Source organism: Staurois parvus, unplaced genomic scaffold, assembly GCF_062004578.1.
Source record: "Staurois parvus isolate SC_StPar_1 unplaced genomic scaffold, SC_StPar_1.0 ptg000390l, whole genome shotgun sequence".
Classification (NCBI taxonomy): domain Eukaryota; kingdom Metazoa; phylum Chordata; class Amphibia; order Anura; family Ranidae; genus Staurois; species Staurois parvus.
The window spans coordinates 6,090,942-6,118,486 of NW_028318186.1; the positions used below are offsets into that span (position 1 = coordinate 6,090,942).

Consider the following 27,545-nt stretch of genomic DNA (forward strand, 5'->3'; position numbering starts at 1 on the left):
ACTGACGAGTAATCACTGGCTGGGACCCAGGGATTGACAGCCACAGCCGCGAATGGGAGTACTGTCAGGGCGCGCTCACGCCCCCCTACCTATAAATGCAAAATCACATATATATACACTTGGATCTTTCTTTATGATGGAGACATCTTTTAGGATCCAGGATATTCTAGACTGCTTCCTACTTCTCCAAAGTCCTCCAACACATTGTTTCTTCCTCCAAGTCTCTAGAACAATTGTTCCTTTGTCTCTTACCATATGGTTGTCCAAAGCCCTTTTTCTCTCCCATCTTTTCCTGCTACATCATATCCTCTGCTGACCTTATAAATCAGTCCAACTGGTTCATTTGCATATTATTAAGGGAGGCCTTATCTTTCAAAGACAATATATGTAACTTAAATAACTGAAGTCTAATTATTCACATATCTAAGCTATACAAAAATCACCAACCTATCCATAGTAACACAGCATTCTGGGAATTAAATTGTCACACAGCATTTCACACAGTTGATAGTGAGGCTAGGCTACTTAGTGGTAGACTGGAGAGGAGATGCTGCAACACTAGTCAAGGTGGGAGATTCATAATGAATAACTGTTCTGTGGACATGTATTTGCTGCATTTGTTGTCAGGCATCAATATTTTCTTGGTTCTCCTTTGTTTTTTCTACTTTTTATTTTATTGCCACTGTGCCTACCTAGTGCTGCTTGTATTACAAATGTTTTGGTAATGCATATTCAGGTCAAATTCAAAACTAATGATATCTATTGAGACTTTCAGGATTTAGAGGACCATTAACAAGTATTGAATGCCCTCATCTTACACCTGATGAGCAACTTGAATTTGAGAGGTGGTGGGGCAGAATGTAGTATATTTATGCCAAATTGTTTGTTTGTACTATTGTGCTTTGTCATTGGTTGTAACTTTAGAGTTCCCTGGCTGAGAAACGAGTATTTCACAAATAAAAAAAAGTCTGATGCAATGTGCCCTTTGCTCTATTGCAGGATAAACAAAACCTGATATTACCTTCTTATTTCAGATATTGCGAAGTGGAGCCATTTTGCACCGACAGTAAGCGTGAATTGCCTAAAGGTTGAAGTTTGTCTCCACGGAGACATTAAGGTAAGACTTTTACAACACTCTTGTAGTTACAAGTGGGCTGTCATATTGTGGATTATATTATATTTTATGATTTACCAGCTGTAAATAGATATGAATTACCAACTCTATGCACATCAAGGCAGATCTGAATCGGACTTACTTGCAGAGAAAGCACATATTTGTAAATAATAGCTTTTCTGTTGGACATGGCCTTCTGTTTTTGTTTTGTTTGTTTTTTTTTTTTACAAATTAAGTGCACCATACTGTCCAGCAGTGCACTTCCTGATGAACTGGTAGAAAGGTAGTGTTGAGTTTAAAGAAACTGTTCATGGTGGCAAGTTCTGTAGTGGAATGTTTTTTGTTTTGTTTACACAAAATATAGTATATAAAAAAGTAATATAGCATATACCGTTGCTATACAAGCCATGTTGTAATTTATTGTTATTAAAGATTACCTTTCCTATTCAATCTGCAGCTGCAATTTTCTGTAAATGTCAATACAATACGGCTACCTGGAGGTGTTCTCTACACACCTGGTGTAGAAAATCCCCCCCAGAAATTTAATTACCTGCTTATATGGTTGATTCACTGATTTTCCCAGAAGTCTGCACTAAGACAAGTCACATTTCAGCCCCCCCGCAAAATAAATTTCAGTTTTGGTGACATTCTCTCCAAGGGTTAAATACTTCCAATGAGATGCAAACCCAGGGGTGGACTGACCATTTGGAAACTCGTGCACTGCCCGAGGGCCCGGGGTCAGTAGAGGGCCCCATGAGATGCCCCTGGTACCTTTTTCATAGGCTTTTTTGAGTTTGGGCAAGGACACAGGGGCCCCATGATCCCCTATTGCCCGGGGGCCACATAAGTTGTCAGTCTTCCCCTGTGCAAACCTCACAGTTTTCTCATATCAGAACACTGAGAGTGCATCTGTTGATTGCTGAAACCAGTTGAAAGTCTGTAATCTAGAAATCATACATCTATTTCTTTAGAGCGACAAAAGGTAGGAATCACCTATGAAGTTTATTAAACTGCACATTGATCACCCAGAAGAAATTGCTTTTTTTTCTCAGATAAAGTGGAGTTGCTCTTTAATATCCTTTACTTTTTCTGATTATTTTTTATATGTTATTTCCTGCAAAATGCATTGCCTGTCTTGGATTAACCGCTTGAGCTCCAGAAGATTTACCCCCCCCTAATGACCAGGCCTCTTTTTGGTACTCGGCGCTGCACTTATTCAACTGATAATTGCGCGGTCATGCAATGCTGCACCCAAACTAAATTTACATTCTTTTTTTCACACTATTAGAGCTTTCTTTCGGTGTAATTTGATCACCTGTGCGCTTTTTATTTTTCACGCTATAAACAAAAAAAAGCCAAAAATTTTGACGAAAAACAATATTTTTTACTTTCAGCAATAAAAAATATATAGTAAACTCTAAGTTGGTTATTAATTTAGGCCAAAATGTATTCTGCTCCATGTTTTTGGTAAAAAAAAATCCCAATAAGTGTATATTGATTGCTTTGTGTGGAAGTTATAGGGTCTACAAACTATGGTATAGATACTGCAATTTACGCCATTTTTCTGCTATACAGCGCTGCGCTAGTTTAACGGACAATTGCGCGGTCATGCAATACGGTACATAAATTAAATTTACATCCTTTTTTTTCCCACAAATTCAGCTTTCTTTTGGTGGTATTTGATCGCCTGTGCGGTTTTTATTTTTTGCGCTATAAAAAAAAAGTCTGACAATTTTTAGGAAAAAAAAAAAATATTTTGGACTATTTGCTATAAAACATGTAGTAAAAAAAAATGCAAAAATCAAATTTAGTTATAAATTTCTGCCAAAATGCATTCTGCGACAAAAAAAACCCCAATACATGTAAATTAATTGGTTTACGTGAAAGTTGTAGCGTTTACAAATGGCGGGAAAGATACTGGGATTTTTAGGGTTTTTTTATACTAATAATGGCGGCGATCAGCAAATTATGGTGGCGATAAGTGACTTATGGCAGCGACCAGCGACTTATGGTGGGACTGCGGGACTGCGGCTGACATTCTGACATTGGGGGGTACTGACTTGGGGTCACTGACATCCCCAAAAACACTAATACAGTGATCAGTGCAAAAAAAAAAACACTGACACTGTACCAATGGCACTGGGGAGGAAGGGGTTAACTTTATTTTGCAGGGAAGGGTTATCTGTGTGAGGGGAGTGTTCTACTAGGGAGTGGGGGTGTGTGTTGCACAGGACACCGCTGATCGAGAGAAACTCTTCTTTCTCGATCAGCTTGTCCTCGAGCTGTCAGGGAAGTGACAGACAGCACAGCTACTGCAGCTGTGCTGTCTGTCACTGTTTGCTGCTGATCGCCGGGAAACAGCCGGTAAGGACCGGCTGTGACCCGGCGACTGACATCCGCGGCGGTGATCGGCGGGACAGATAGGGCAGCGGCGCGTCTCGCGCGCGCCCCCTATCTGTTTACAAAACACACGTTTTAAAACGTGGTTTTGCCTGCCCGTGCCGCCCTGCCGCCGTATTTCTACAGTGGCAGGGCGGCAAGTGGTTAAAAAGCAAATAAATGACATTTCTTATCAACAAACTATTTATAGAAGGTGGAAGGTCTGCATGACACGTCAGACATTAAATATTTTTTAATGCTTTAGCACTGAGATAGTTCAGTGTTTTAATGACTATGGGTGTCCAAAGTTTGCAATGACATATATATATATATATATATATATACAGTATATACATATATATACAATATATATATATATATATATATATATATATATATACACACTATATTGCCAAAAGTATTGGAAAGCCACTCCAAACCATTGGATTCAGGTGTTCCAATCATCTCCATGGCCACAGGGGTATAAAATCAAGCACCTAGGCATGCAAACTGCTTCTACAAACATTTGTGAAATAATGGGTCGCTCTCAGGAGCTCAGTGAATTCAAGCGTGGTACCGTGATAGGCTACCACCTGTTCAATAAGTCCATCCGTGACATTTCCTTGCTACTAAATATTCCACGGTCAACTGTTACTGGTATTATAACAAAGTGGAAGCAACTGGGAACAACAGCAACTCAGCCATGAAGTGGTAGGCCATGTAAAATGACAGAGTGGGGTCAGCGCATGCTGAAGCGCACAGTACACTAAAGTCGCCAAGTGCCTGCAGAGTCAATAGCTAAAGACCTCCAAACTTCGTGTGGCCTTCAGATTAGCACAACAACAGTGCATAGAGAGTTTCATGGAATGGGTTTCCATGGCCGAGCAGCTGCATCCAAGCCTTACAGCACCAAGTGCAATGCAAAGTGTTGGATGCCGTGGTTTAAATTATGCCGCCACTGGACTCTAGAACAGTGGACACGTGTTCTCTGGAGTGACAAATCACGCTTCTCTGTCTGGCAATTTGATGGATGTGTCTGTGTTTGTTGGTTGCCAGGACTTGCCTGACTGCATTGTGCCAAGTGTAAAGTTTTCTTGAGAGAAGATTATGGTGTGGGGTTGTTTTTCAGGGGTTGGGCTTGACTCCTTAGTTCCAGTGAAGGAAACTCTTAAGGCATCAGCATACCAAGACATTTTTGCACCAGTTCGTGCTCCCAACTTTGTGGGAACAGTTTGTGGATGGCCCCTTCCTGTTCCAACATGACTGTGCAGCAGTACACAAAGCAAGGTCCATAAAGACATGGATGAGCGAGTTTGGGATAGAGGAACTTGACAAATGTGCTTCTGGAGGAATGGTCAAATATTCCCATAGACACACACTCCTACACCTCTTTCCAGAAGAGTTAGCATAGCCTAGCCTGATTTATTTATTTTTGTCCTGAAAAGGTGTGTATTTAGCTGTTTACCAAAAGTTCAAACCAGTGCATTGTTTGATGAGTTTGCAGGTTTGTAACATGATCAACATTTTTTTACTCTCTTGATCAGATTTTGCTGATAAAATGAATGTCTCTGATCCGATTACCATGGCTCTATCTATTGTTCTCTGTGTGTTTCTGGCCATTCTCTTATATGGATGGAAAAGAAGGACCTCCAACTTTCCTCCTGGACCCACACCTTTACCGATCATTGGAAATATGCACATCCTGAACATGAAGACGCCCTATAAATCATTTATTGAGGTAATAATGACATCTGCAAAATATACTGCAGCAAAGGACCAGAAAATCCCAGAAGTATAGAATTATATGACAACATCTAGGCTAGTGTTTATTTTATTTACTCCAGAGGATCCCTTCGAATAAATTTGAGGTCTGAGAGAACCCTTGGCAAAAAATTACATAAGAGATCACGATACATTCCATGATCATTAAAGTGTTTCTAAAGCCTGTTTTGTGCACAGATCAGCCCAGATCATCTAATTCTTGAGTCCCCAGCAGGTGCTTTTGACCCCTTCCCCCCTGCTGAGTGTCCTCATAGCAAGAAGCTCTAAAAAACCTTCAGTCTTTAGAACCACTTTGAGTTGTAGAAAGTTTAGGATAGCAATAAATAAACTGGCATAAATAGGGTATTTGATACCCAACGCTGATTATTTTACAACCATCCCCTGCTTTATGCAGCAGTATTAATTAAAGTAAACAAATAATAATGACCAGAAAAGAAACATAAACTGTAAAAGTGGTAATGTCCCCTTGCATTGTTGGTCTATGGAAAAAAGCCCCCTTTACACTGCTAAGTGTAGAAGTGACCCATTACTTTGGATATCAGAAAGATATTGCCCCCTTACCTTGGTGGATATTGTAGGTGGGAGATCAATCTGCCGCTGATCACTGTTTGAGGAACTCCTAGTGACCACTGGTGGAATAGGTACCCGAAACGTTGATCTCCCTCTTTACCCATGTAGAGTGTTGTGCTCCACTACCACATAGTTGATGCGTTTCACCCCTTCCACCGATGCTTAGTCATGGAGTCTGGAGGAACCCTAGGATTTCATGGAACCCTAGTTGGGAAAGCCTGATATAGGCAGTCTGTGTCAAATGATATGCTTAGTTCTCATTGAAAAAGGAACACATTTTTGCAAATTTTTATGCACAATTATGTTTTGATAGGTTTAGCAAAATAATATACATTGACATCAGTTTACAAAAATCTAAGACATGCAGTGTTATCATTACTGTGTAACATTTGCTATTTTTTACACTATCTATTTGTTTTAATTCACTAAAGCTTTTATTGCATGACATATGAATTAACTCTATGTATATATTATCTATTTTTGCATCTTTTTATATGTAAAATCCAACTCACATAGAAAGTTGCTTGGGTTTTCCATTATTAAAGTGTACCTAAACCATAAAAAAAAAATATATAAACAAAAATGTAATATCTTGTAATTTGCCATTCACTAGATATACAGTAGTGACTGCAGTTCTTTTTTAGACATTTTGGTTTTACATTTTACATTGTGGTCCTGCCAGTAACACAATTCCTTTCTTAGAGTGAAAACGTTCACTAACTGTACTGTATGTATGGAGGAACAGGGTTGTCACCCTAAGACAGGAAGTGTGTTAGGACGTATCTCCATAACATTGGAGGGAAGGGTGTTGTGTAGTCAACAAAGCTGAACTGAGCAAGTCTCAAAAGTTCACTGGATGTATTCTTTAATGTTTTAACCCTTTTGCTGCCAGGTCCGTAGACCATACGGACCTACAGCACTGCTTGAAGTCTTCCAGGTCCGTTTTCCGTACAGACCTGATTCCTTCTTCTGCTATAAGCGCACAGTCGCTTCAGTGACCATGAGGGGGGATGTGTTTACCAGCTCCCTTCCTTTCCAGTAAGAATACAGACAGCGATCAGTACATATCGCTTTTGTATTCATTATTCACTGACACATAGTAAACTGTATTTACTATGTGTCAGTTTGTGAATGAAATATAGTAAACACTGTTTACTATGTTTAATTTTATGAATGAGTAGGAGTCTCTATACAGACTCCTATCTCATTCATCTGCAGTGCAGCCCAGATTACAAAGAAAGGGACTGTCTGCAGTCCCTTTCTCTGTCTCAAAAAAGAGACATTAGAGCTTTAGACCTCACCCCCTACCCCACATACACACACGCGCACACACACACACATAAAAAAAAACATTAAACAAATAATAATAATTTTAAAAAAATAAAATTTTACCTGTGCAAAAAAGAAATAAGTTAAAAAAAATCTCAAAATCTCCCTTGCCTCTGAGGCCCGATCCATGTTCGGATCACACTCCAGTGGCTACTAACAGACAGTGAGGAAGCAATGTGATACCTCCTATCCACCTGTTTTAACCCAATTTTGCCAGCAAATGTGTATTGCACACAGTTGCAGGGCATTTTTGTCACTTCTACTTTGACTTAAACGTGTGTTCAGCAAGTTGGGTCAACTTTGCCGTGTGTGTGAAGCATCTTGGGCCACAGCACCCTGGTCACTGCCAATAGTAGCTTAAGGAGAGAAGGTTGGCAGGCAGCAAAAATGCAGCTCCACCATGCATTTTTGCCACACCCCAACTTCAGGTTTAAACAAGGCCTAAGGCCTCATTCACAAGGGACATACTACAGCAAGGCTGTGTTTAGTTGTGCTGGTATGCACAGGTGTTCCATGCATCCCCATGAAGGCAGTCCCATTGATGTAATTTGGGACACAGTAAGTGCAGGGAATGTGCAGGTGTTTCTGTGCATTCCTGTATAGGCAGTTCCATCCATATCAACTGGGATGCAGCAGCTGCATGGGCACATGGAACTTGACATTCATGTGGGTGTATAACCCTGAACTCACACTGTCTGCATTTGGGGCCATGAATTTACACCTACATGGATGTCAGATCTGTCCTTGCAGCCGCAACGTCCCAATTGACATGAATAAGACTGCCTGTGCAGGGATGCATAGGATAATTGTGCATCCATGTGCAGATAAACATGGTCCTCCATGGGCATATGAGGCCTTAGTAGGAATTCAGTGGAAGTAAACCATGCCCCTTTATTGCTGTCAGTGGGAGGAATAGCACCTCATCATTGGTGTCATTATGTGGAATTGTGCCCCATCATTGGTGTCATTGGGCCCCATTGTTGTGTCATTGTGAGCAATAGTGCCCCATAACTGGTGTCAGTGGAGGGAATTATGCCCCATTGTTGGTATCAGTTGATAAAATAGTGCCCCAAGGGCCAGATAAAAGCAAGCCAAGGGCACTCCACATAGTACGTAAAGCTTTATAACATTTTAATATCACAAATAATATACAAATGCACACTCACATGCAAATGGTGCCTAACCGCACCAGCTGTGTACCACTTTTGGTTATAATAGCTTGGCAATCTGAGTAAACTGTGCCGTGAAGAGTCTGCTGTATCTGCCTACAGCAGTGTGCACTCCAATATTGATATAACATTGCATGTAAGTGTGCATTTGTATATTAATTTTTTATATTAAAATGTTATAAAGCTTTACGCATTATGTGGAGTTTTTTTTATTGATGAGGTGAATTAGTGGTGAAGATCCGACATCCCAAATGAAGTGGGAATTACAACTGATAATCCATCAAGTGATATTCAGAGTCCATTGTGGGACCACAAGATAGGATTATGTGAGGTCACACTGCTGGAGGTGAGCAGACATCTCGAGGTGGAAGGATGCACTTTTGTGTGTGCAGCACTTGGTGATTATAGAAGGAAAAGAGTGTCACTAAGAAGAAAACACATAATTACTTTTTGGATATTTTTTTGGACATATTCTTTTGGATTTTAAGTATATAATTATTATTAATATATTATAATTTTTTGTATTTTTATCACATTTGGGTTTAGGTAGAATTTCCACTTGTAGCGCTGCATTGGTTCACTTAATTTATAACAAAATCCAATGTTACAGTAATGGACACATGATGAGTGTTTCAGAACACAGCCCTTTTGTGATGTTGAAGGCCCTCCCTTCTTTGGAAGTTGTCAATCACTGATACTGTCATGCAGAAGTTGGTCTTGGTCTTTTTTTGAAACTAGTGCAAGATACCTTCCCAGGTTGGTAAGATGTGAGCACAGCTAATATTTCTGCTACTGGGGCCTGTTGTTTTATATATACAGTTAGAGATGAGGTTTGGGTTCACTGCTACCATTGTTTTGTGGCAAATCCTGCTGGTTTGAGATTTGCAGTATTAGTGAATTTATGTGCAGATTTGCTTTAGGAAAAATATTTTTAAAACATTAATGTACTGTATGAATTTGAATTATGGCCAGCATGCTTAGAGAGACCAATAAGGGTGCTTTTGGATAAGCCAGCCACTTCAGGGGTAGAAGGCAGTCACAATGTCAGTGCTTTCGAAGATGCTTTAGGGATAGGATAGGGAATGCCGACAAACTGCTTAGGAATAGATTGAGGTCAGTTAGGACATTGTACTTTAACTCTTATTGATTAGCTCTTTTGGGCAAACAAACTCCTTTGCTGACTCTTTGGTTTTATTATTGGTGGTTTTTCTTGTATTTTCTTTCATTTTGTGATTGTGCTTGATGATCTGCCATCACTTTCAGAAACTCGAAATGTATTTTTGCTGAAAGACTTGTAAAAAATTGGATGTTGTTTCAGGGGATGGTCTTTTAGGGGTAAATTGTTTTTTATTGTAGGTCGATAAGGCCTTTTATAAGTTTGAGGTACTCAAAATGTAGCATTTTCATGTTACTGACCATCTAGTTGTGGAGCTGCCTTTTGTTCAGGCATCATTTGAAAGAAAAATTAAATTAGGACAGTGTACACCTAAACTCCCTTCCATTATATTTCTCCCATTTATCACACTCCCTCCCCACCCCCTTAGTAAAAATAAAAGTTAATCATACACTAGTTAGGACTATTGTCCCTGCAATAAATCAAATTGAGGTGCTGTTGTATGTAAGACAAGCCATGCCATTTGTGGAAGAAAAAGAAATCAGTTCTACAGACAAATATATACTGCCAGATTATGCTGTCACCACATATGGATTTGAAGTATCCCCGCAAGGTCATTGATTAAAGAATTTACATACTCATTATGTTGCCTTCAAAACTGCAAAAAGAGGGTATGGTATTTTTTTCTACATTGGTACATGTCTCCCATGGCAGCTTTCAATGCCTTTTTTATATTTGTTAGTCCCAAAAATGTCCATAACTTACCAAAAAGATTTGTCTCCCTTAGACTTTAATGATATTTCCTGCTAAGTCCAGGTTTGTCAAATTGAAAACAGGATTCATAAATCCCTCTGCAAATCGAACCCATGAAGACTCATCAATTTCTACATACAGTATTCAAAGATTTAACTTTTTTGAAAATTCTGCTCGGTTATATATTTATACGACTGACATCTGGTCCAATTACAGCTCTCTAAGAAGTATGGTTCAGTGTACAGTATCAAAATAGGAGAAGAAAAAATGGTGATCCTCTGTGGTTATGAGACAGTAAGAGATGCTTTGGTAAATCATGCTGATGAGTTTTCCGGAAGACCAATGATTCCGCTCTTCGATGACATCGTTAAAGGACACGGTAACATAAATGTTTCACATTATGATATTTTCTGATATTTCCTTGACTTTTTCCTCTCGTTTTATTATGTATTTATTTTATATTTACCCTTTTGCCAGATGTAACTAGGTACACCATTGTTTTAGCTGATTCACTGCTGTTTTGTGAATACAGACCTGCAGGATGTCAGGTGACACATGCTCACAGCTGAATGACTCTGATGAATAGACCGGAGGAAAGAAACACCATCTACTCTTCTAATTCTAGAGACAGCGCCATCAGGATCTCCTGTCCACAGAAGAAATTAGACAGCTTGCCGTGGATTGCCTAAACTGTAGCACGAAAGCATCTTGCTTAAAATTTTTATTTGTCAAATAACATCTTTTATAAAGATCTAGTTAAAGGATCAGTTCACCTTTGGAACATGTCACATGTTACACCTGTATTTAGGGTGTAACATGTAAAATGTTTCAGCACACCACACCCCCTGACCCACCCCCAAGACAGAGAGCAGGAGTTCCCCTCCCCATGGCCACTGCCACAGGTAAAATCAGTGTGTCCAAATCTTTTGTTCACAAGGATCTGTGAATGAATGAACTACAAGTCCAGTCTTCCACCTCAGCAGACGGCTTGTAGTTTTCAATGGACTATGAGTGCGCTGCTCAGCACACTTGTAGTTCATTCACTCTTCCTCTAGCTTTCTACCTGAAAGCCCATACAAAGGTATGAGCAAAAAGCTGGAGGGACAGTGAACAGGAGCCTGTTTTGCTGATCATCGGTGCAATGCTTTGCAAACTCCTGTAGGGAAAAATAATAAATGCACGTTTTGTTCTGGAAAAATGTGTTCAATTATTATTTTTTCATAAAATAAGATTTTACCCTTCAAAAAAATTTACAACTGACCAAAAACCACTAAAGTATCCATTTAGGAATATGAAGGGGGCTGAAATGTTCTCGGCCCAACCAGAAGGAAAATGAGTTAGAACACTGTTTTTCAACCTTTTTTCAGTAAAGGCATACTTTAAAAATCTGCACAATCTCAAAGCTCCTATTCAAAAATGTAGGACACCCAACATTACAGGTGATTTATTCTTATAAAGCATATACTTTTGCACACTGGTACTGACTAGTGCTCCAGCATTTCTTGTCTCCCTTCTCTCCATCATTCAGCTAACGTGACCCCAGTGCTGACGGAGAGGGACAAACAAAGATATTCTCAGGTGTCTGACGTTCTCCTCTTCAATCTATGACGTCATTGGTTGTTAGAACGCCAGTAGATGATTCTACACTGCCCAAGGTTATAATTCTGCATAGTAAAAACCTGTGGTTTTGTGTAACAAAAAAAGGCAGGCTTGATCCACCTGTCAGCTTGATGACAATTTTTGGGCAGCTTCAGGCAATTTTTAGACATTTTACCAAGTCACCCCTGAAAAACCCAGAAGGCACCCTAGGGTGTCACGACACCCTGGTTGAAAAAGGCTTGGCTAGAGCAACAAAACTTGGCTGCTATTCTACATATTCTTCCCTAAGTCCAACACACTTACCACATCATCTCTTCAATTTCTTTAACGCTTCCAACAAAAAATTATTTTGACTGCCTTGCGAGAAACTGCTCTGTTGCTGCTATGACCTCTCAATCCCACAAATATGTCTTTCCTTTCAGTGTCTTCTAAAATTTAGGAAATAGGACGGAGGAAGACCTGGTGAATAGGGTGGATGGTCTATGCACTGAGACGCTAAATCCTTCAAAACAATCAGTGTTTTGTCTGCCTTGACCTACAAAAACAGCACACCCTTCTACTCCACCATGGTTCATTAAATTACTTGTAACAATTGAGAAAATAGAGCTCTAATCCTCCAAATTAGCGTAATATCATATAAAAAATCACTATTTACAATTATAATAACAAAATTGGTGTTACCTGCTGGGAAGGGGTCAGGCCAAGAACTTTTCAGACCCCCCCCCCCCCACTCGTAATATACAAATTGTGGTAGTCCATAACACCTAATCAGATTTTAATATCTGGCTACAATATGGGTAAAATAGGCTTTAAGCTTTATTATTTCAAAAGCATTGGAATGTTTAGAACTTTTTTTTCCTGTCTGCACTTCCTTTGGGAGAGATTTCACCTTACTTCTTTTCACGGTTACCACATAAGAACCTCCCTCAACATGGACAAAGACAGCAATAAAAGCCCAACAGTGGCTCTTAGCTTTTCTTATTTTCCCTAATAATTTTATTGCTGCCACATTAGAGAGATTTTCTTACTTCCTTTACCATTGGCCTCATAGGAAGTTCCGTAATATCTTCACAACAGAGATACGTATGCACTCACTGGCCACTTTATTAAGTACACCTGTTCAATTGCCTGGTGATACAAATTGCTAATCAGCCAATCACATGGCAGCAACTCAATACATTTAGTCATCTACACATAGTGAAGATGACTTGCGGAAGTTAAAACCGAGCATCAGAAGGGAAAAAACGGGGATTTAAGTAACTTTGAACCTGGCATGGTTTTTGGTTCCAGATGGGCTGGTCTGAGTATTTCAAAAAATGCTGATCTACTGGGATTTTCACACACAACCATCTATAGGGTTTACAGAGAATGGTCCAAAAAATATCCAGTTGTGTGGATGAAAATGCCTTGTTGATATCAGAGGTCAGAGGAGAATGGGCAGACTGGTTTAAGATGATAGAAAGGCAACAGTAGCCAAAATCTCTGAGGAATGTTTCCAACACCTTGTTGAATCTACACCACAAATAATTAAGGCAGTTCTGAAGGCAAAAGGGGGTCCAACCCGGTACTAGCAAGGTGTTCCTAATAAAGTGGCCAGTGAGCATAAAGAGCAATAAGTCCACATGTCTACAAAGAGTCCCCAGCACCCCTCAAATGCAAGGCTTATGATAGTTACAAGTATAAGCAATTTTCCAATGCCATATAGAATACCCTTAAGACAAACAGTAACTTTATTTACATGGTTTAAAGCTGAACCCCAAGATAATCAAATGTCAATATCTAAGAGCCATGTGTATTCTTATTTGAATCTAGTGTGCTTTGTGTATTCTTTCCAGATCTGTGCAGTAATCAAAACTTTCCCTTTGTGCAGAAGCTTCCTGTGAAAAAGACCAGTCGCTGCTGCTCTCTCTTCTTGTGCAGGGTGACTGGTCTTGTATCCGCAACTCCTGTAGTTTTCTACAGGCTTTAATGGGTGAGCCTGCTCATATTTAAAGGAAGGTTTTTGTGCTTGGAGTTCAGCTTTAAATCTGACCTCAGGCTCCTTTGGCAATGTTGTCATTTGTTCTCACCGCAGTCAGTGACACTTTTTTCTAGACACCTTGCCTGTATGTAAATTTTCTAAAAAAATACAAAGAAGTGAATATGAAATCGGAAAAAGGAAATTATTTTCAGAATATTATTAAAAATTAAAATTTTATTAAAATTCATGCAAGTATTGTTTATGATAGTGGCCCTTTAATCGAACCTTTAAAACTAAATGTAACACTTAACCTGAACCTTTTGGGGTCCATTCAGATCTATGTGATCCTTTGTGGTGAATTCATGCATGTTGTGGCGCAAGCTAATGCATGTTCTGTAGAGACAGCTCATTTATCAATGCACAAAACAGACTAAAAATCAGACATGTACCAATCTTTCTGACACAATGCACCACAACCCAGATAGAGTGTAACCATGCATTATGGTGCAGAATAATGCATGTGCTTTGGAGATGAGTTATTATGTATTGCTAAATCTGAATGGACCCCCTTTTAAGAGTTTCAGAAGCCGGGAGGCGGGGCAGGGTTTTAGGGTCATGTGGCCGCCGTGATTCGCCGTCACGGCGGTCACAAGATCGGCAAAGGTCCCAATTGAAAGGGGAGATCGGGATCTTTCCATGAGTCACAGACATATGAGCTTGGAGCGCACAGGGCGCGCGCTCTCAGCACATGTGTTTTCTAATTGCAGGCAAATATGCAGCTGTTTGGCATCGACGCCCAGACTCCGAGAGACCGCATATACTTCTGCATACTGTATACAGGTATAGGGCGAAAGTGATGTCAGCTTGGGCAGACCACATATGCATCTCCAGCCTTGTGTGCACCACAAGCAGCCGTGTATTCCATGCCTGATCAGGTAATGCCTTGCTAACACAGAAGAGAGCCTCTGATCGCTGAGAACATCCCTGCAGGTCCTAGATGATGAGAGAGGATGGTGATCTACTGGCCACTAGAAAGTCAAAGACACTAGATTCAGGATGGGGGGGATAGATAGAAGCTACAGGGTTAAAAAAAAGGATAGAGGCCTAACAAAGAGGAATATAGTGAGGGGCCTTACCTATGTACCACTACCCCCTTAGGAGTTGCAAGAGATGTGGGTCCCCCTTTAGTTATACACAGCCAAGGATCACAATTTCCTCATTCAAACTTGCATTAGGAGATAGAAACCAGTCCTTGAGCTTTGTTTTTGTTATTTTATTTATGGGTTTTAGAACTTGGATGAGGTAAGGGGTGTATGTGATGCCTAAGGGAAATGGCAACTGAAGACAAACTCCGTAGCAACTGTGTACAAGTCTCTACAGCAGTTTCTCTCCTGGAGAGCTATCCAGCATCTGCTGTAGTACCATCCCAGACCCCAGATGACTCCTCTCCTCATCCAGCTGTACTGGGTGAATCCCTGGGCAGGGGATCCAGTGCCTGCCACTGCAGTGTGAAACAGTCCCGGGAAAGATAGCAAATCCAGTTCCCCACTAGAGTGCTCCTTTCCCCTTACTGGCCCAGGAGGTGTAGGTTTATTCACTTGGTGCCTCTCCTGTGCTGCCGGGGGAGCTGATGGCTGCTACCAGGCCTTTTAGCTGGGCTACACAGGTGGTCCTCTCTCAGGGGGCTGGTGAAGTCCAAAGTTTTCCACCTTCCAAGATCCTCTGCTTGCAGGTGAGCCCCTCTCCATCTGAGCCCCCTCACAGGCTCCTGCATCCAGCCTCACATCCTTCTCTCTCTTCTTCCTTTTCCCTCCAGTTTTCCTACTGCTAAGCAGGTTCAGTTACTTTTAAGGGTTGTCCTGGCCCCTTACCAAGCCCTCTGTTGGGGATTGGTCAGGATCCCTCAAGAGTACAAGCCAGCTACTCCTCATATTCACCCACTGCCTCTAGACCTTCCTCCAAAGCTCTAGAGCACGGAGAAATTCCAGAGGGGTGGTCTTCAGAGCCTCTCAGCCCTGACCAGAATTTGACCTTCTGACTATTACACCAGGCTGCTACTCAGACATCCTTTCTAACAATTAGGACTCCAGCTCCTCCTAGCTAACTAGGAGGGTGCTACACCTGTGTAATACTATAAGTGTCTGGGCAGAATAAATCATAATCCACTTTGCCAAGTCAAGGGTTTATATCCAGCATGTGCTGGTCATGACTCAGGAAATTCAGCACTGCAGACAAAGGACAGCTCCTGAATGGTGGGGAAATTGCATGCAATTTGGACAGGAATCGCACCGCATTCTTGTTCAAATTGCATGCAATTCTTTGTAGTGCAATTAGAGCACATTCATTTTGTATGGTCTCAAATTGCACCACAAAAGTATTGGTTTCAGGTATCGGGAACATTTGCATGAGTACGAGTACTTGTGTAAGTACTTGGTATTGGTGCATCCTTAATTGACATACCTCCTTTAGACCTCGGTCTGTCCAGCCAGTATGTTCACCTGAATAAGCACCCTCTACAGACAGCCTAAGAGTTCAGGATGAGATCCTGTACTAACAATCCGATGTTAGTACAGAAATCTCCCCACTGAGCTATTTTATATATATATAAAATAAAAAGGATACACAATAAGCATTCCAGGGCACTTTATCTCTCAAAAGCACAGTGCAATCTTTGTTCAGGCATTATCCAGGGTCAGGATCTATTTCTTCAGTTGTAATTCTGGCTTAAGAATAACACGAGCATGTAAATTCTGGTGTCTGTGAAATGTGTGGCACAAATGTCTGACACATGTCAGCCTCTGCTGCAGACTCTCACCTTGTGACTTCCTGCAATGTTACAGTTTTGCAGTCTGGTCGCTAGGGAGAAGAAGGCTGTCGAAATGCTTCCTCCTTCCTGCAGCAGATGGATGACATCATCTCAACTTAGGCAAAGTCCCTAGATTTGACCTCAAGGAGAGCTTTTTAATGTTAAAAGGTAAAGCTTTTCTTACAACATTTACTGTTCTGTATATTGTAACGTGTCCGCAATTTATTGATTTAAAATGATTGAAAATCCCACTTAACCTATTATCATTACTTTTATCATAACCCACCAAACTCTAACACCAAAATAACTCCATATTTCCTTGAACTATTGATTTCGTAATATTATAACTGCTTACATTTTTGATACTGAAAACAACGGGTCCTTCTTTTATGGGACTGCCAGACAGGAAGTTAGCTGGTATAGGAAAATATCACCTGGGGCCACTTCAGATGTACTGAAACTTTTATCAGTTGTGGGTGGACTTATAAACATATTTCTTTCTCCCATTTAGGAGTAATTTTTTCCAGAAATGAAAACTGGAAAGTGATGAGAAGATTTACGCTTTCAACATTAAGAGATTTTGGAATGGGGAGGAAGACAATTGAAGACAGGATTGTGGAAGAATGTGACTGTTTAGTGAAAAAGATCAAATCATTCAAAGGTCCTGCTTCTCAAATCTTGGATGACATTTGTGAATGAATGACACTCTTGTAAAGAATATAATATTAATATCTACGCTGTTAGTAGCATATACTTAGGCCATGTTTCATAATTAAAAGATGATACCCACATATCTAATGAAGGACTAGTTGTGAGGTTTGAGTTTGCTGCTACCATGGGTTTGCAGCAAATCTTCAGGATTTGCAAATTTCACTGTCAGATATAAGGAACAAACTTACATTGTAGTGCATAGCATTTCCCGTTGGTCAGTTAAGTCACAATAGGAATTTGAAGGAACTTGATAAAATGGATAATCCAGTCTCTTTCTATAAAAGGGAGGGGGGAGGAGGTGGTCAGACTCAGAGACCAATGGCAATAGTAGTAGAGAGGCTCCCACCGACCAGCTGGATAAGTACACAAGCAGGTCACACCTTAGCAGGTGATGTGGGATCCCTTGAGCTGCAAGGTCTAAGCACTAACCAGTATTCACCAGAGCTCCTGATGGTGGAGATGGGTTTTGTTTTATGTTAGTACCAGGCCGCAGTCTCTGGGATTGCCTCACCAGGAGGTAAGCAAGCCGGGGTCCAGTAGCAGATATATCAGGTAGGGATCAGGCAGAAGCATACTAGTCAGTAAACAAGCCAAAAGTCGGTAACAACTGGTTGTAGTGGGATCAAGGGAAAGCGCAGTTGAGGAACAAACCAAGCGTCGGTAACGAGTAGTAGTGTAGAAAAGGACAGTTGCAGATACACAAAGAAGCAAAATATCCCCTGGAGAGAGCACAATAATATGACAAACAGGAAGTGCAAAGGCATGCCTTAAATAGGAAGTCTATGGGAGGAGCAAGGAATTTAAGGTTCACCAGAAACAAGGCAAAAGACAAGATTATCCAAAGGTTCAGAAAGGCTGCTGTCTAGCATCTCAGGCATGCCCTGAGCAATGATCTATAGAGGAAATATGAATCTAAAGGCTCATAACAAGTAAGAAATATGAGATCCTTTTTTACACATGTTCACAATGTGTGTGTACTTTGTACTGTAAAAGTTGCCCTATATCAGCAGAATGTAGAGGTCTCGGTCTCCAGCACTCCTCTAGAACAGTATCAGACCACTGGAGACTTAGATCAGTGGTCTAGCTTTGTCTGTGAAAATACTTGTTATACAGGCTAAAAAAGTAAAAAAGTGGGGATTCAATTTGGCTAGGCTGGGAAAGTTCATAGGACCCTTTCTGAACAAGAAAACCGATAGAGTCATCTTGTATATAATGCCAGGAACATGGCTAAATGATCACTTCTCCTTAGCAGGTCATAGATGTAGTAGAAACCAAAAGCTAAGGTGGTTGTGAAGGCTCAAGGCTTTTTACCTTCATGCATTCTATGTATGAAGGTAAAAAACCTGTGTGGAGCAGTCCCCCCAGCCCCCCAATAGTTAGCTGAGCCCCATCTCAATCCAGCGATGTGCACGAGAACAGTGGCTTTCCAAGGACTCTTATTCCTCATTGACTGAGACAGCAGCAGGAACCATTGGCTCCCGCTACTGTCAATAACAGCCAGTGAGCCAATGAGGAGAAAGCTGTGGGGGCGGGCCTGAGCCATGCTCCGTGTGTGAACGGAGCAAGCCTGCTCTTGTGCTCCTATAGCAAGCTGCAGAAGGGAGGGACCAGAAGCTCTGGTAGGGGACCCATTGCACAGAGCAGGTGAGTATGGCATGCTTATTATTTTAAAAAAAAGCCTTTAACATCACTTTAATTTTTAACAATGTCATGGTATATGATCACTTGAGAACTTAGATTTAATTTTCATATTAAAAATTATTCCTATTATTTTTACTTTTTTCTTGCATGAACAAATTTTTAACAGTCAGTGTGGATTCATTCAGGAAAGTCAATTCACTTCAAAATTGAATGTTAAAAGTTAACATTTTTTAAATTACGTTCAAATTATATTCCGCAAGTCATTAAATGTACTTATTGAAATTTTCGTATGAATGTGCAAACGAATGTTCATTCAAAAATTTACTAGAGTATGGCCAACTTTGGTATTCCCTAAGGATATAATGGAATTATCACCTCAGTGCCATACAAAGAAAATTTTTTTTCCTCATGTTTCAATGTTGTTGTTGATTAGCTTCAAGGCTACCCCAGCTGCTTTGTCTAATTCAGCACACTTCAGCCACCACTTTTTTGTGAATTACTCAAGTCAAGCTATACCTATGCCTGCACCATGCTAAAAATATCAAGGCATCTCTCAAATAGATGGTATCCTGTTGGTTTCTAATTGGCTGAATTGCTAAGTGAGTAGCTAAACTCATCAACGACGGGGAAAGGGAACACCTGCAAACTGATTTGCCTAAAAGTGAAGAGTGATGACTAATGCAGGCCATACATGGGTTGAGCTCTGAATGAATTTTCTTTAGAAAATCGGAAATTTTGTGCGTTTTGTAATAAGATGGTGCGACCATTGATTTAGAAGTTTGAACAACCAAGCCTTCAATTTCACCTCATGTTGCTACAGAAAATAATTTTCATACTTGGGAACCTTCTTTTCTTTCCAGGTCACAGCTCATGCTCATTTATTTTTTGATTACATTTCTCGCACAATTCTGCCATCATTGATTAGAAATTTTTCTTCAAAAAATTTCCAACCTGCCCAATCACTCAAATTTGATGGGCACATGAAAACCTGCTCACTAATGATGCAAATTTGATTTTCGAAAGAAAATTGGTTTAGAATTTGATCCATGTATGGCGTGAATTGTAGGGAAATCCTGTTTCTTGAAACTATAATCCACATATACTGTATGCTAGGAAGTTTTACTTCTTTAATATTGATTTTATTTCACCCTTTATTGTAGGGGAGCCTTTTAATAACAAAATGATCATAAATGCTGCAGTAGCCAACATAATAGTTTCCATATTGCTGAGCCATCGGTTTGATTATGAAGATCCAAAACTTTTGAGGCTTTTGAAAATAGTTAATGAGAATACCCACCTCATTGGCAGCCCATCAGCAATGGTAACCAATTAAATGTCACTATTAATGCAGACTAATATGGGCAGATGTGCAGATGTAACCACTTCCTTTTACCTACTTTTTTTATTATCCTTTTTTTTTACAACCCCAATTCCATAAAAGTTAGAACACTGTGTAAAATATATATAAAAACAGAATGCAATGACTTGTAAATCTCATAAACCAATATTTTATTCACAATAGAAAATAGAAAACATATCAAATATTTAAACTGGAAAAATTTACCATTTTAAGAAAAAAATAAGGTAATTTTGAAATTTATGGAAGCAACATGTCTCAGGAACAGAGCAACAAAAAGCTGGCAAAGTAAGTGGTACTAACAAGAAAGAGCTGGAAGAACATTTTGCAACTAATTAGGTTAATTGTCAACAGGTCAGTAACATGACTGGGTATAAAGAGAACATCTTGGAGAGTCAGAATGTCTCAAAAGTAAAGTTGTTCCAACTTTTTTGGAATTGGGTTGTATTTACTATATTTTCATTTATATTCAGAAGTTCACTTTTTTACTGATTTATTAATATATTTATTGGCTTGGCTGTGAACTTGGTGCATGATAGGGCTGAGGGCATGTTCTGAGAATGTGAAATTTTACTTGGTCATGCAATCAGAAATTCAAACATCAAGCTCAGAGCCAAGCCAATATATTGTGCCTCAAACAATTTTATTCATCCTGTGTTTATTGAATTTTATTCTATACTAATTCTATTAATACTTACAGCATTTCTTGAATAGCATAAAATGATGATTTCTAACTAAATTAGTCATGCCCCTCTAGCAAATGATTTTTCCAGTTTTGAAAAGAGCAGCACTACTTTATCACTCTGCTAACCCTCTACCTGGGTTGATATCTCTTTATGCAATGGTATCGTACAGAACAGGACATTATAGGAAATCCCCCATCTGCTTCCTATCTATGTGACATAGGTCAGACGGAACAGGACAGGACACCTTTTTCTAGTAAAATAAGGAAAGTTTAAATAGTCTTCTGCCCAGGGGTGGACAGACAACTCATGGGGCCCCCGGGCAATAGGGGATCATGGGGCCCCTGTGTCCTTTCTTAAACTCAAAAACGCCTATGAAAAAGGTACCAGGGGCATCTCATGGGGCCCCCTACTGACCCCGGGCCCTCGGGCAGTGCCCAAGTTTCCAAATGGTCAGTCCGCCCCTGCTTCTGCCTATTTTCCCATGAGAGAGGTCTCCCCTTACTTCCTGACCAGATGACAGACATTCGACAGAATAGATAATCTTCTATGGGGACAAAGGCAGAACAAAGCAAAAAGTAAAAAGAAAAGTAAAAGTAAAATCCTTTAATTGTATAATATATAGCAATAAATGTCAAATAATCATTTGTTAAGTGCAGATAGTTTAAAATGTGGTATTAATTACACATTCATGCCTAAATGTCTAAATATACAGTATGTTATTGTTTACAAGTTGTTTTTTATGTATTTTGGCAGTTGTATAATGCTTTTCCCTCACTGATCCGCTGGTTGCCTGGAACGCACAGAACAGTTGTAAAAAATGTGGATGAAATGCATGCATTTATTAAGGAAATCTTTACCACCCAAAGAAAAGAACTGGATGTCAATGACCAGAGGAATCTTGTTGATGCATTTCTAGTGAAACAGCAAGAGGTAAGGCAACACATCCAAAAAAGAGAAGAAGCCACTAAAGAGTTTACACTCACCAGCCACTTTATTAGGTAAACCTGATCAATTGCTTGGCAACACAAATTGCTAATCAGCCAATCACATGGCAGCAACCCAATGCTTTTAGGCATCTAGATGTGGTGAGGACGACTTGCTGAAGTTCAAACCGAGCATCAAAATGGGGAAGAAAGGGGATTTAAGTGACTCTAAGTGGCATGGTTGTTGGTGCCAGACAGGCTGGTCTGAGTATTTAAAAAACTGCCATCTTTAAGGTTTACAGAGAATGGTCAGAAAAAGAGCAAATATCCAGTAAGTGGCAGTTGTGTGGACAGAAATGCCTTGTTGATGTCAGAGGTCAGAGGAGAATGGGCAGACTGGTTTGAGATGATGGAAGGGCAACAGTAACTCAAATAACCACTTGTTACAAGAAAGGTATACAGAATACCATCTATGAACACACAACACATCGAACCTTGAAGCAGATAGGCTACAGCAGCAGAAGACTACACTAGGTGCCACTCCTGTTAGCTAAAAACAGGAAAACAGAGGCTGCAATTTGCACAGGCTCACCAAAATTGGACAATAGAAGATTGGAAACATGTTGCCTGGTCTGATGAGTCTCAATTTCAGCTGCAATATTCAGGTGGTAGGGTTAGAATTTGGCGCAAACAAAATGAAATCCTTGTGTCAATGGTGCAGGCTGGTGGTGTTAGTGTAATGGTGTGGAGGATACTTTCTTGGCACTAGCAAGATGTAATAAAGGGGCTGGTGAGTGTATACCTTACATACAATACTGCTGAAAAAAAAATAATAAAACTTAACTTTCAATTTGTTAGAACATTTTAAAATACATATCTGCTACACAAGTGACTTGGGAATTTAATGTCACCAAAGCTGGAGTTGGGATGACACAATTTCTGGGGCAATATCTGATATGTTTATGGGAATAGCAATGGTTATTACAAAGTTTACAAAACTCACTTTTTCAGGAGAAGCCCAGTCATGAGTTATTTTTCACCAATGAAAACCTGACAGCGCTGGTAACTGATCTCTTTTCTGCTGGGATGGAGACAACCTCGACCACACTTCGCTGGGGAATTCTGCTGATGATAACTTATCCAGACATCCAAAGTAAGATAGAAGCAAAGTTCTTGTACAGTCTCCATGAATTGCCATGCAACTGTGTTTTTTATGTAACGTCTAAAAATATTGTTGATTTATTGATTATATTCCTCATACTCGGACTGTTTTTATGATTATAAATTCATATCGAGACCTATAACCACTGGTAGGTGCAGCTTTGAGTATGTCAGACAATAGAGCTGGCATCCATTACCTGAACTAAAACTGAGAATTTTAGAGAATGCATGATTTTGGAAAGGGTTTTATTTGTCTTCAAATGACCCAGCAGTCTGTTCTGAAATGCATGGAGACACAGATTTTCATTGATATAAGTGGAATAAGTGAAACTCATAGAAATGAAAAGGACCACAGACTGTCAACAAGGTAGAAGTCAGGCACCAACTTTCAATGAGACAGATAAACTATAAAGGTATCCATACAGGGATTCAGGAATCTCCACTGATAGCTATTGTGTTAAGCAGCCATGACACCAACAGTTGCCCATGTACAGTGATGCTGCTGAACAGTGATTGTCCACCCATAGCTTTCAGGGCCACCCATGGCTTGAATTTCATCCAATTTCATCCTAAATATCACATTTGCTGTAGTATATCCTACAGGTGTGCCAATTCATGATGTAGTACATCCTAAAAGTGTGTTAATTCATAGTGTAGTGCATTCTACAGGTTTGCCACTTTGTGTGCAAGTTTATAGTATGCCCCAAGCATGTTAATTCATTGTTTATTTTTATCATTGCCCTTTATTTCCTTTTATCCACTTGACCACCTTCATGACCAGGGCATTTTTTCTATTCAGCACTGTGCTACTATAACTTGCAATCATTCGGTCATGCAACACTGTATGCAAATTACATTTTTTCACACAAAGAGAGCTTTCTTTTGATGTTATTTGATCACCACTAGGTGGCAAAGTATTATTTGTAAAAAAAAGGATTCTTCCTTTTACAGAGTAACATATTTTTTTTCTAATTAGGGAAAGTTCAACATGAGATTGAAAAAGTGATTGGATCATCTGTGCCCCATGCTGGTCACCGTAAGAACATGCCATACACAGATGCTGTTATTCATGAAATTCAAAGATTTGGAAATATTGTTCCAACTAACCTCCCACATGCTACTACTCAAGATGTCAACTTTAGGGGTTACTTTCTTCCAAAAGTAAGCAGCAAAATTTTTTTCATGCTTTGCTGTTTCATTCTTCAAAAGAAACGGAATGACAATTCTACTGGCTTTGAGCTAGGATTTCTGAGGCAGTAGGCAAGCATCAGGTGTAGGTTATGCACTGTCCGGCAGCATTGACCATAAACATAGCAAGGGATTTAAAGTATTTTTTTTTGGCAGGGATGTGTGATGTAATAAATATTGAGCTGGGGAGTAGTCCAACATGTCAGTGGTAATAGTTGTTATAATCTCATGGACTTTCTACCAAAAGGGTTGAAGCTTGGGACACATTCACCAAATATGCAACATTGTGCTGTCTGCCTCATTACATCTCCAGCACCGATTGGGGAGAGAGGGGTAAAACTTGTTATAGGGTGTCCTGCACCAAAGGGTGAGGACTTTATAACCATTGACGCTCGCCATAGAAGGTGTAGGAAATTAACTGACATCCCAGAGATGAGCTCTGGATTCAAGCAGAGGAACATTAAAGGCCCTGGCAATGAAGCGGTCGGTAGCATTTTGTATACCCAATAAAGGGCCATAAGCTGTGGATTAAGTAGGGGGTGCAATCTCACCTCCCTCAGGATCTGACAAGGGATCTAATCCATGAAGGTTTACAACCCTGCAGATTTAGGAAATGTCTAAAGTGCAGGTATGCGCAAAACAGTAGTATGTGGAGTAACAAGCCCCCTTCTTTGTAGGAGATAAAGCGCAGCAAAAAGTGATGCGCTAACACATCTTTATTTGGCCATAGAGGGTGTAGGAAATTTGCTGACATCCCAGAGATGAACACTGGATTCAAGTGGAGGAACATTAAAGGCCCTGGCAATGAAGATGTCGGTAGCATTTTGTATACCCAATGAAGGACCATAAGCTGAGGATTAAGCAGGGGGTGCAATCTCACGTCCCTCAGGATCTGACATGGCAGAAGCCAGGGAATTGAGTGTAATTAACAACGATTTCTCAAGAGAAATACGATCCTTGGTCCCACTGTTCTGCTTAGTAAGAAGGCCCAGTGGTAATTTCACTGGTCAGGTAGACAGATACCTCTTTTGTGTTTTAGAAGGGATAGGCCCAAGACTTTCATTCTGGGGGGTTTGCCACACTAAAGAAAGGCGGTGCATTCTCATCAGAATGACCTGAAGAAGGCTGAGGGAAGCTGTATCAGCAGTTTGCATTAAATATAGGAGCCTAAGAGGACCATTTTGTGGAATCTAGAGCTGCAAGGTGAGCTCATTGGTATAATTGGTCAAGACGCTTAGGTAACTTCATTCCTAGATAAGTAATAGGTTCAGAGTTGCAGACAAACAGAAAGTTAGTTTTACACAGTTCCATATCTCCATCCAACAGGGATATGTTTAATGCCTGCGACTCCGAGTAATGCACTTTTAAGTTATAAATCCTTTGAAAGTGATCAAGATCTTGCAGAAGGTTGGGAAGTGTCATGTGGGGTTCCGAGAGAAAAACTCAGATATTGTCTGCGAAAGCAGCCAGTTTATAAGTCTGGTCTTGTACTGAAATGTCCTTGATGTTGGGGTTAGTGTGCAATCTATTCAAGAAAGGTTCTAGGGTAAAGATGAAAAGTAAGGGTGAGAAGGGGCACCTCTGTCTATTCCCATTTCTAGGTTGGAAGGCATTCGATAAATGGCTGTTTACACAGACCCAAGCTGTTGGAGAGGAGTATAATGCCAAGATACTGGCACACATACTAGGCAGCAGGCCTATCGACCAAAGAGCTGCCACCTTATAGTCCCAGGCAACTCTGTTGAATGCCTTTTCAGAGTCTAGAGAGAGGAAAAAGCCTTGCTGACCTTGGTACGTCAATCAGTGATGAAGGGTAAGGGCCTTTGTTATGTTATGTGCCTCCCTGCCGAGGACAAAACCCACTTGATCCAAGGAGACTAAGGTGGGGAGCAAAAGGAGAAAGTGATTTACCAGGATTTTCACATTCAGCTTGACATCCATGTTAAGCAGGGATATGGGACGATAGTTTGGAACATGCTCTAGATCTTTCCCATCTTTCAGGATAACAGTTACTGTATATGCCCTTTCAATAACTGGCAGGATGGGGGAAGGGGGGAGACACTTTGCAAAGGTATGGAAGGAAGACAAGAAACTGGATGTAAGGACCTTAGCAAAAGACTTATAGTATTCCAGGGTAAGGCCGTCAGGCCCTGGTCTTCTTTCATTTTTAATTTTTTGAAAGGCTCTGGCAAACTCCTCTGCAGAGATAATTTTTTTCTAGCTGCATAGACTTTTTGTCTTTTTGGAAACAGAGATTGGGCCATATTCATGGAGGATGTCCGCTTTGAGGTGATCCTAATTGGTCGTAGTCTTGTGGCTAGGTGGGGTGGAAGACAAGTTATACAGCTTAAGGTAGAACAAATCAAATTGGACTGCTATCTCCTTATTCTTAGAAAAAATATTACCCGTAGGATCTCAGATGTGGTGGATAAATTGGCCTAGAAGCTTTCTTTGTACACACAGCTCTTGCCAAGAATCAACCAAATTTATTTCCCTGCTCATGAAATAATTTCTGAATGAGCATATGTTGTCGTCTTGTTTTCTTACCTAGTTCCTCTAGCCTCTAGGCTCTGGTCTCAGTCAACTCTTGAAAGGTGTGAGTCGCATTAGTGCACTTGTGGTCTGTTTTTAGCTGCTTGAGTCAAGCAATAAGAGTGTCATGATTGTGATACTGTATGATCCGAGAGATACATGGGTAAAGAAAAAAGGTATAATCTTTGGTATTTGGGTGTAAGGTACCAGGTGGCATGGAGGTAGTGAAAGTGTAACTGCAGTTTGATTTGGCAGAGTTGGCAGGGCTGAAGAGCCAGTAGAGGAGTCAAGAATTGGATCTAGGAGTAAATTAAAGTCGCCCCCTAAAATCAGTATGCCAGTAGTGAAGGTCAATTGCAGCTCTTCGATGCTGCGGAAAAAGGAGAACTCTTTCTCATTTGGGCAGTATATGTTGGCAATTGAGATTGGATGTGTCCCAAGGTTACTCTTCAAAAAAAGATAGCTAAGGAAAGACTCCTTCTACCTATCTTGCAGCACAAAATTAAAGTGCTTAGCAAGCAAGATGGAGACATCCTTCATTTAGGAATTAGCGCAACTGGTATGGTATGCTGTCGGAAAGTGTTTGTTCATTAGCATAGGTATGAAACCAGTTTTGAAGTGAGTTTCTTGAAAGCAAATGATTTGTGCCTTTAGTTCCCATAATTCATGGAGAAATTGTGAAAGTTTTTCAGGAACATTCAAACCTTTAGCATATATGGAAACAAATGTAACTGTTAGAGGAGAGAGTATAGCTTTGATCAACAATGTGGT

The 27,545-nt window shown here is 40.2% G+C and overlaps 1 protein-coding gene across 1 annotated transcript in view; it reads left to right on the forward strand.

The window, feature by feature from the left end:
- The first annotated feature begins 1,027 nt into the window (after positions 1 to 1,027).
- The window catches only part of LOC149455650 (cytochrome P450 2C5-like), a 31,670-nt gene continuing 5,152 nt past the window's right edge, over positions 1,028 to 27,545 (forward strand). The window contains exons 1-8 of the mRNA XM_089686042.1: positions 1,028 to 1,117; positions 5,038 to 5,231; positions 10,427 to 10,589; positions 17,087 to 17,236; positions 20,088 to 20,248; positions 21,724 to 21,900; positions 22,905 to 23,046; positions 24,031 to 24,215. Coding sequence (XP_089542168.1) covers positions 5,052 to 5,231; positions 10,427 to 10,589; positions 17,087 to 17,236; positions 20,088 to 20,248; positions 21,724 to 21,900; positions 22,905 to 23,046; positions 24,031 to 24,215 — 1,158 coding nt within the window. The 5' untranslated portion in view covers positions 1,028 to 1,117; positions 5,038 to 5,051. The remainder of the gene's footprint in view (positions 1,118 to 5,037; positions 5,232 to 10,426; positions 10,590 to 17,086; positions 17,237 to 20,087; positions 20,249 to 21,723; positions 21,901 to 22,904; positions 23,047 to 24,030; positions 24,216 to 27,545) is intronic.